The 11,020-nt window shown below is 41.4% G+C and overlaps 1 protein-coding gene across 1 annotated transcript in view; it reads right to left on the reverse strand.

Annotated features, from left to right (window-relative positions):
* The window catches only part of NPHS2 (NPHS2, podocin), a 12,687-nt gene extending 2,760 nt beyond the window's left edge, over positions 1–9,927 (reverse strand). Inside the window, exons 1-5 of the mRNA XM_018561965.1 lie at positions 9,678–9,927; positions 8,394–8,497; positions 6,621–6,693; positions 4,742–4,824; positions 2,684–2,887 (exon numbers count right to left, since the gene is read on the reverse strand). Of these exons, the coding sequence (XP_018417467.1) occupies positions 2,684–2,887; positions 4,742–4,824; positions 6,621–6,693; positions 8,394–8,497; positions 9,678–9,924 (711 nt within the window). The 5' untranslated portion in view covers positions 9,925–9,927. The remainder of the gene's footprint in view (positions 1–2,683; positions 2,888–4,741; positions 4,825–6,620; positions 6,694–8,393; positions 8,498–9,677) is intronic.
* Positions 9,928–11,020: the final 1,093 nt, after the last annotated feature.

The raw sequence follows: 11,020 nt of genomic DNA on the forward strand, positions 1-11,020 counted from the left end.
TATTTATTATTTCTTATTTAATTTTTATTTTTTAATGTTAATATTTTTTTTTACTGTTGGGGGCCTCGGAGAAATATTAGGGGTCTAAACAGCTCCCTGATAGTTCCCTTTTAAAATAGAAAAATAGATTGAGGACACAAAGTCCTCAATCTCTTTTTCTGCAGCCTCTGTTCTAAATGAATGGAAAGCACAGAGGCTTCCCATTCATTCAGAAAATATTTACTATCACCAGTTTCTGAATGGGGAAGAGCCTCTGTACAGAATAATTCTCCCCATTGAGAAACTCATGAATGAACAGGAAGTGATGGAAATCACATCGTGTTCATTCATAACTGGGGACACATAATACTATGTGTCCCCAGTTATTTACAAACACTGGAGTGATCAGCTGATCGCTCCAAAGTTTGTCCTGCACAGAGGATTGGTACATATCATTGATATGTACCGATCCTCTGCTGCTCGGACACGCACAGAGGGGGGCTGCAACTTCTCCTCTGGATCCCCCCCTGCTCTCCTGGGTAGAGGCAGCGGGAGATCCGAGGAGAAGTGAAAGAAGCACTTCAGCCGCCGGGGGGCCAGCGTGCTGCTGTGATAGCGGCTCGGTCCCCCGCCGCCGACTGCAGCTTCACTTTTCCTCGGATCCCCGCTGCATAAAGATGGGGGAGAGCAGCGGGGATCCAGAGAAGACAGGACATCGCCATCTACCAGTGATCGACTGGTAGATCGCAATCGACCTTATGGGCACCCCTGGCTTAGACTAATGATTGGGAACCAACTAAAATGGTTCCCGATTATGTGACCTGTTATCTGATCTGTATGTTTTTCCAGACCTGGCCGGAGCCGGGGGTAACCAGATGTAAACAGACACACGTTCATTTAGATCTGGCTGCCCACAGACTGACATCGTGCTTCCGATCAGATCCGTCTGAAAAAGTGACAGGCGGATCTGATCGGAATGTCATGTGAAAGGGGCCTTATGCACACAAAAACAAGTACAATTAAAAAATATAATTTAAGAAGTTAAAATGTTTGACAATGTAAAACATTGTAAAAAAAACAATGTAAAATATATTTAGGTGGAATAATAAGCCTTAGGATTATTTTAAAGTTATCCAATGCATATTGCAGCTGCTGAATTTGAAGTGAGAATCTAGGCATCAATGACCTCTGGTCATGAAGAAGTTAGGCTTCACTGATATTGAAATTGAATACTGAAACCATATCAGGACCAGATAACATAATTAAAAACTCAAATAAATAAAACCAGTAGTATTCTAAAATGGTGTAGTTTGTTTGACAGTATTTGCCCCACCTCTCTGTTTTTGTCTGGTCTAGCTGAAAACATAAATATAGCTTTTTGACTGGGCAGCATTGATATTAATAAATGAATCACTCACCACTTCTTACCCATGCATAGTTTATCATTTAACGACCATGATTCCTGCTGCAAAACAGCCCCCGTGAACACCTACACTTTTATTTACTTTCTGGAGAGTGCCAGAAAGGGGTTGAGAATTTCAAAGTTCTTACATTTGTTTCATGGAAGAAGCACAAAGGAGTGGTAGACCGAAAGCCAGTTCTAGACTTTGAGGCTGGGTTCACACCTAGGCGTATCGAATATGCGCGTCTGTCGCGTGTTTTTACCGTGATTCGTGGTAAAAAAAACGCGCGACAAACACGCGTTTCCGAGGGCTACCTGGCTGTATCCCAATGGATACGCGTTCCTACGCGCTGTAAAACTCCCAGGTGGGAACAATGCCCATAGGCAATCATTGGTTTTCACATGTTGAGCCTTTTACAGAGCGTAGGGACGCTCTGTAAAACGCCCAGGTGTGAACCAGGCCTGAGTCCTCTTTAATATATTCTTAGGCCTGGTTCACACCTGGGCGTTTTACAGCGTGTTCCTACGCTCTGTAAAACGCTCAACATGTGAAAACCAATGATTGGCTATGGGCACGGTTCCCACCTGGGCGTTTTAAAGCGAGTAGGAAGGCGCTGCAAAACGCCATACGCCCAAAGAAGTACAGGAGCTTCTTTGGGGCGTATTTGCCGCGCGTATCCATTGGGATACAGCCAGGTAGTCCTCGGAAACTCGTGTTTGTTTCGCGACAAACACGCATATTCGATTAGCCTAGGTGTGAACGCAGCCTTATAGTGAACTATGTGGACCTGTTGCTCATTTGTAATGCAACAAGCATGATAGCAAAAGCCTAGGAGTAGCAAATAAGCAGGTTACATTTTAACGTGCACCTATGCTCAGTTTATTGACATTAACGTCTAGAAAAGCAGTAAAAGAGCTTAAACACAAACATTCACTGCAGGTGAAAACTCAAAGGACAGGAGCGCAACTACCAGGAGTGACGTGAATAACAAACATTCACTGACCTCTCTAGTTTCATGCACTTTAATGTTCTTTTTCTAGGCACAGGTTAGCTTCAAAAGTAGAATCACATTTTTTTTGTTCTCCAAAAGAAATCTCTTTAGCGAGGATGCAACAGCAATAAAAGCAGTTCTTACCTCGTTTATAAAAACGTTTTGAATACATCCACAACAACTCTTTTGGGAAGCATATTATAGGTAACAAACTACTTTCTGTGACAGCTAAAAGTAACACATTATGATTAGTTGAACTACACATCAGTTATGCAGAGCTTCTTTTAATTTTAATACGTTTTGCCCTGACCTTCAATTCCTCTCCAATGAATTTTCTTTCCAGCAAGATATCGGCAAATGCTTTATGTGCCAGAATGCGTTTTGTTGTGCTCTGGATCAGTAGTTGCAGTGCACTGGAGATATTGCTCACACTAGTCACAAAGAGAGAGGCGTTTTCTAAGCGGTAGTAACAAACTGCATCAACCTCTAAAGTAACCAGATCCTTGGTCACAATCTATACAAAAATTAAAAAAATGTAAGAATAGGTAAGATAACAGAAGCTAAAAAGATGCAAAGTGTTTAGTCAGATAAAATGGGATCATACAGTAAATAGATATTGGTAGAGTTCAGAATTTGTGGGAGTCAAAGGCTAATCAAAGCAGAAGTATTGGGAGAGTAAACATTGACTATTGTCGAGTAGGTGTTTCTCTATTGTATCATCTGTTTCTACATAAAACAGGGACTATACTGATTAAAGAAGAACTCTGGGGGACATTATTATTAACCCCACTGCAAGTGTTAACTGCTTGTTTCTGACTAGGGAGGACAATAAAAAATGTATACCACATCATACAAGCTGGCTTGCTCTTAAGCTGGCCATACACTTATAGATTATCTGCAGAATTTCTATGGTCAGATGGAAAAAGTGCAACAGACTCCTCCATCTATGCTAAACTGTGTGAATGGAGGAACCTCCCGCTGGGCCAAGCTTTAGTATCTTGCTAGTTGGCCACACTGGCTCTCAAAATACCTGAACAATGCCTGCATCCAATCAGATTGTTCAGGTATTTTGACAACCAGCGGGGCAGATACTGAAGCTTGGCGCAGTGGGAGATTCCTCCATCCACACAGTTTAGCGTAGATGAAGGACTCTGACCATAGATAATCTATAGGTGTAGGCCAGCTTTAGACGGATCCCTGGAGGCTCTCTCACCTACGCTGCAGTGGTCTAAGGTCCCGTAAATCATAACATTCTATACACTGTGTATAGGACATTAGGACCTCGAGGGACATTCCATCGCTGCAACGGAGGAGGAGGTTGAGGGAGCACTTTCACAGCCAGCCGGCTCAGAGAATCAAGTGAGTATAACTTTGTTATTTTACTCTCTCGACCAAAACGAGCAGTTAACCCATGCAAGGGTTAATAATGTATGATGCTGCAAGGGTTAATAATACTTTTCCCCGGAGTTCTGCTTTTAAGCTAAGAATAAGATTTTTCCTGCCGGTCTCCGACAGAATACCCAGCCAATTAGCTGCAGTCACCTGACTCCTTTGACAAAAGAAGGGCCACCACCAGATGACATTTTAAAATCTGAAATAGTTACGGAAAAAGTTCTGAAATTTGATCTGCGTATGGTCAGCTTAGGTCCCATGCACATGGCAATACACGGAAAATACATGAGTCTGTTCTCGGAGCTCCTTTCTAAAGGCATCTGGAAGCATGTAATGCTTTGCTTTGGCTAAATGCACACCCAGATGTGTAGCAGTGTCTAGGTGCATTCAGTCTAGCTTTAAACAAACAAGAATCTTCTGCATCCTGGGACAGTTTAGCCAACTAAACATAACTGAACCTATCAACAACAACACACAGGAAAAAGTCATCTTGGAATCATAAAAGTTGTTTATACTTCTCAGATAACTTCTCCTGTGTTTAACGTAGGTGGTCCATGTGTATGAGACCTCAAGCTGATTTAGGGAAAAAGTAAGTGAAATGCTTAATTATCAGTTGGAGCTGCTGACCTAGTTTTTGCAGATCGCACTGGACCGGAATGCAGGCACTAATGTGCCTGCTTCCAGGTACAGGCAATCGCACTATATCCATAGCAATGCTGTACTTGCACGAGCATGGGGGTAAGTTTCCGAATATGAGCTATAAGCTATAGCTCCTGGGTGCTACAAATACAGGCGTATTTAATGCTGTATGAAAATACACTTGTATTTGCTCTGCAATATGCCCATGTGCATGAGCGCTAATGCAATACATTTGCATACTTTCCCATTTTATTTTCATTTGACACATTAATATTTTACTATTACTCTATGATTTCACAACTACATCATGTTAACTTTGTCTCTGAAATGCTAATACCTGGTGAAAAGGAACTTCTAAGGTCTTTATGCGGAAGTCCACTTTGTGACACTTATCCAAACACGGGAGGTAAAAAAACAGCCCTGTGAACAATTATAATGATGAAATGAAAGCTTCTTCATATACTAAACACAAAGCATCATGTTATGTAAGACAGCTTTTTTTCTGTAATTTGCTACCGGTGACAGGGAATAGGTCATTTTGTAAATGATATAGTACACACAACAAAATAATGTTTACCTGTAGATAAAATGCACATTTGAATACTGAAATAAACAAGTACATTTTTTAAAGAGACCCTGTCACCAACTTAAAAAAATGCAAGTAAAAGCACAGACAAATCAAAATATCGTACATGCTTACTTGCAGCATTTTCCTCTCCATAAGCAATTTCTGATTTACTTGCGTTGTGCCTCTGAACCCGACAGCAAATTCAGCAAAGAATCAATACCCTTATCACTGCCCCCTCCCTCCTTGCATGTCATAGTCCTCTTCTCTTTTGGGAGTGTCTAATTATTCTCTGTGCTGGACCAGCTCCTCCACCCCTCGCCTCCTTACATAACCTTTAATGTAACTGCCAGGGGAGGAAGAACATTTCCTTTGAGTTACATGTTGGAATCTGCTCGGGCTGCTGACATGATGAGATGCTTTTACAGGTCAATACCATGCATATAATACATTAAATGCACATATGATCCTATGGAAAGATTGTTGTTGAAATGAATGGTCTGGTGACAGGGTATCTTTAAGACTACATATGGAAAATACATGAGAATTATAAGGCAAGGTTGTATCTACTTTAGATATAAAACTGACTGCTTGCAAAACTACTGCTTAGTGATATCTGATGATTTGGGACCAATCCCTTGCAAAACAACACAGGGTGATAATCAGGATGTCTAAAACTATGCTAATGGCAGCCCAGAAATGTCTGCACAATCTGGATGCCAAACAAGCAATCCCACAATCATTATTCAAGCATGCAAATTCACATCAGGTGAACCTGCCTGTTTTGTGCCTGCAGAGAACGTCTTGTTGGAGGCAGTAAAAGGTGCCCATACACCTTACAACCATCGCAAGACTTTTTTTTTGCGATGGTTGTAAGCTAATTAAAAGCTCGTACGATCTGCCCACCTTGGACAGGCAGATCGTACTTGCGATAATCGAAAGCCCGCCCCACTGAGGGGCGGGCTTCCGATGACTGCAATGCTGAACGCGCAGTGTGCCCTTCTCGTACGATTCTCGGCGGGTTTTGAAACATCCTCGTTAGACAAAAGACGTGCGACCGTACAGTATCGCACGATCGCGGGATTTCCCGCAATTATCGTACGATAATCGCAAGGTGTGTGGGCACGTTAACATTCACCCAGGAAAAGTCTACAAATCTTTGCATAAGTAGGCCCACCCAAATTAAAGAATGATTTTTGATAGAAGTCTAAGGGCTTGTTCACACGTCGTCCTGATTCTGTCCAGACCAGATCACCAGATCACCCAAAATCGATCCCAAGTATTCCTATGTGTTTTATGGGCTACAGTTCTCACGAGAGCAGTCTGTTCCGGTCCGGACACAAAAAATACTGCATGTCACATCTTGTCCAGTCCGGAAACAGTCTGGAAATGCACAGCAGCTAACATACTGACAGCCCAACTCCAACCAACTGGAACACATAAAAAACACGTAAAAAACGCACTGCCTGCATAGCACTGCGTCTCCAGATCTGGACCAGAAAATCGTGTGAACAAGCCCTAAAGAATGATTTGATATAGGTGCCTGAAGATGTTCTTTAATTTAAAAATGCAGCTATGTGCCCTGCTGGGAGAAATCACCTTACTAAGTTGTTAGTATAATGTTAGTGATGATGAAGGGAAATATTATTACCTGGTCCTCTAGCTCGCCCAGGCAACAATCGCCCTAGTCGAAATATAATAGCTCGCTCATACTCCCGTACGATCTGCAATGGAAAATTATTGTTGAATGTTTAAAACCACATTGATTCAATGATTTCTGTACATAACTGCATTGTCAGAATACAGATGAAGATAAAAACGAAATATTTGATCAGTTCTGTTATGAAACAACCTGGAGCCGAGCTTCCTTTATAACATCAGCATTAATAACAAGCAAGAACTAAGTCTTAAAATGTAAGATTTCTCATAAAATGCAATGTAAAGCTGAGTATACACGGAGTAAAAATTCAGCTCATTCAGCAGGAATTGGCTGAATTTTCGATCCATGGGTGGCCTCATCACCTCAACAGAAGTCATCCATTAGCACCTGCGCGGCTGTCAGAATACAATGAACACAGTGGGAGATTTGAACATCCATGCTCTTAGCATGGATGGAGAAACCTGTCAAATTTTTTTTTGTTCAGCCTGTGAGGCAAACAAAACAAAACAAAAAAAATATGAGACGTTGTCTATTATTATCGTTATATTGGTATGTTCTGCAAAAGTAAAATAGGGATGTAGCAGTCTGAATTCTATTTAATTGGAATAACCGTTGATTTACCACTTGACCTCCTGGATCAGATAGAAAAACATTCATGTTCTTCAGTATTACAAAACCTGTCATCCCAGTATCACATACAGGTTTACATTAAAGTGCATCTAACCCCGCACAAAAAAATCATATAATGCAGTTTACCAATCCTAGATGTGGGGGCTGCCTTAGTTGTCTTTTTTTCATTTATTTTCACCTAGTAACCCTGTGATTGTCATGTGATTGCCTTTGTTGATTTCCATTACATGCTGGAGTGATTGGATTGGTAATTTACACAAGAAATATAAGGATGTTTATGCTTTCCTTACAGCTCACAGGAAGTGCTAAGGACACTGCATTTCTTTGTGACATGCATGTTCTTAGCTTGAAAAAAGAAAACAAATGCAGCCACCTCACTGAGGACTAGTAAGCTGCAATGTGTTACATTTTTGTTTTATTAAAATTTTGTTTTTGGGTTTAGATATGCTTCAAACATTCAGTTCCTAAAATTGAAATTTCAGTGTTAGTCGGAGATGAACACAATGGGGGGAATTTATCAAAACTGGAGCAGACAAAATCTGGAGCATGGCAACCAATCAGCTTTTCTATTCAGTTTGTTAAGATTTGGAAATGAAAGAGAGAAGCTGATTGGTTGCCATGCACAGCTACTCCAGATTTTGATAAATTCCCCTCTATATTTACATTTTTCTCCGTGGGACTTCACTGACAAGGTGCCCACACCTTGCTGCTTAAAGCAGCACTCTTGGCAAAACCTTTATTAACCTTTGCAGGGGGCTACCCCTCTACTGCAAGGGATGTAGCCCCCTGCAAAGACAGGCTTTAGTGACCAGAGAAGCACGAAGCTGTCTCAGCAGTTTAGGTGTGTATAACTTTTTTTTAGTACCCAGACAAAAGGAGCACCCTTGCAGTGTAGGGGTAACCCCACTGGAAGGGTTAATAATAGTTTTGCCTGGAGTTCTACTTTAACGACATGCCAACCTGTAAGGGCAGCAGGAGGAAACAACGTCACATTGCTAAAAGAGAGGAAGAGCTTGCCACTCATGTATCTCTTCCCCAAGAGATATAAGAAGTGACTCAGGTTAGGCAGCATCAACCAAAAATAGAAGTATCAAAAACGGCTAAAACATAAACATCTCAGAAAGAAGTACACACCTTGACACAGAACCAGATGGAGAGAGGGAAAGTGAGGATTAGCAGCAGGTGACAGCAGGAAATGAGGAGCACTTCACATACTCGGAGACCTGTAGGCTTTAAGACTGCAAAGACAAACATTTATATTAAAACAATTCACGCAATTTGCAGTGGTCCGAGAACCCATAAATGTTCTTAATGAGAAACTCAAGAAATATCTTACAGTGTGGATGCCAGGGATTCCCTGTGCCCCTGCCTCGCTTTCATTAGAAAGCTATACAGTACTTCTCAATGAGGTTTTCACCCTGGAAGGGAACAGGCAGATTCTGGTGCCTTACCTCCCGCCACATCCTTTTCTATTTTTTCATTTCCAATTAACCTTCTACACTTTATTGCCGTCCTGACTTCTTACAAAGCTTCCACGATGGACCGTGTCTCTGTTTTCACTCGCTAACTTTTCACTAGAGCTCCTCTCCTATATTTTGTTTGACAGCCAAATAAATAATTTTATAATCAGATGGATAGGTATGACCTCCCCCTCAATACACTCCCAAAACGTAGAATTGAAATTGGGAATCAAAAGATTTCTCTCATTCAGCCCACCAGGCTGAACAAGAAAAATCCTAATATGTATGTTATAGTCACATAGTTAGCCAGGTTGAAAAAAAAGACAGGTCCAAGTTCAACCTATAAAGATAAGAGAAAAACCTAAAACTAAAACAAAGAGTGCCCCTTGTCCTTTGCAGTGACCTTAAAGTGGATGATTTGCCACCAAGCTCACTATGTGGACCATTTATGTATTTATACAGTAATCACGTCCCCCCTTAATTTCTTCTCTAGAAATTAAGGTCAGTTAATCTTTTCCTCATAGCTGAGCTCCTCCATGTCTCTTATGAGTTTAGTTGCCCTTCTCTGTACTTTCTCCAGTTCCACAACATTCTTTTTGTGAACCGATGTCCAAAACTGAACTGCATATTCCAGATGAGGTCTTATGAATGCTTTGTACAGGGGTAGGATTATGTCTCCCTCTGAAGTCTGCTTAATGCATACATTGGTTATACTGCCAGTCAATTTTTTATGTCAATGTAGGATATATTAGGTAAGAGAGGCTCAATAGTAAACTAAACATGACATTGTAGTCTATCCTGGAGTGAGCTTGGAGCGGGGACTACTTTACAACACACACAGGGGCCATGGGGAACAAAAATAGCCCCCCTCCAGAAAGAGGAAGGATTTCCTTTATTTTTCCAATAAATAAGCATAAATTGGAAGTAATAAATATGCTAGGTGTGTTTGGGTGCCTACCTTCATCCTTCTGTCCACTTTCCAGAAGAGCCATAACTTCTGTCTCCTGATCTGAAGCCACCACATCATCCACGTCCACCACAGTGGAAACCTTAGTATCATTCTTGCTGGGCTCGCTAACCCTTCCAGATCTAGATCTTCCTGAGCTTTGACTGCCTTTCTTTTCTCTTTTGGAGCCCTGAGTAGAAGTGTCCCTCCGTTTCTGAGGAGGCTCTCGAGAAGAGCTGCGTGATCTCTTCTCAGTCATAGTTGTGATAAGCAGTGAGGGGGCAGACCAACCTACTTATATGATGTCAGCAGGTGGGAGATATCTAGGAGGACAGATACTAAAGACATGCGGTTAATTAAACTGTCTATTGCCGATTGCTTCTTGTCTTCACAAACAAAATTCTGTGAAATGTAGGTAATTATCTGTGGCAGTTTTGTTGGAGATATCACAATGATTGGAAAATCGCAATTAGAATTTACAATTTCCAAAATAAACTCTACTACTCCTACTGCATTTTCAAAACGATCAATTAATGCAAATACTCTTATTAATGTTTCATAAACTTTGAGTTTGTGCATATTTTGTATTTATAAATGTACTCTAGCATAAGCGTATCCCTTTGAGCACAGGAGGGATGAGGGGTGTAACCAAATGTCAGAGACATCATTATGGACTGCAAGCCTTTCAGGATTCAGTGTTTACACTTAAAAGTACCATTTTCATATACAGTGGTACCTCGGTTCACGAACTTAATTCGTTCCCCGATTCTGGTCGCGAACCGAATCAAACTGTGATCACACCGTGATCTCGACTAGAGGAAGCCACGACCATGTGTCAGAGCAGGCTGCGATTGTGTTCGTCACCCGAAGCGGAGTTCGCGAACGGAGGCAACATTTTGCCGAACTTCCTGTTCGCGACCCGAATTGTTGATGCCTCACTCGTGAGTTAAACTCTGCAGCTTTATGTGTCATTGAGGAAGCAATTCCTTTAGAAGTGGTTTACTTGCCTGGATAGCTCTGCCACTGGTAACACATCGCTAGTCTGGAATGGCCTTAATACCAGGAAGGGACAGGGCAAGGTCAGGTCACAGAGGGTAGAATATATTCAGTGTGTACCCTCTAGGAGATTTTAGGCTCCTTAGGCACACAGAAAAGTATTTACAGTATGAATTCTAAGTGTGAATACTCTTTGAATCACATTAGGTTTGCTATAGGCAGTTCATGGTGATGTGTCTGAAATGTTCTCACGCCTCCCAATTCCACATGCCTAAACTTTTTGCTAGTTTATTACATGGCACTTTGTACCAATAAAACATGCTAAACATTCAACTCACTTTTTCATACCATACATTTTA

This window comes from Nanorana parkeri, unplaced genomic scaffold (genome assembly GCF_000935625.1).
Source record: "Nanorana parkeri isolate BGI_ZX_2015 unplaced genomic scaffold, ASM93562v1 scaffold553, whole genome shotgun sequence".
In the NCBI taxonomy this organism is placed as follows: Eukaryota; Metazoa; Chordata; class Amphibia; order Anura; family Dicroglossidae; genus Nanorana; species Nanorana parkeri.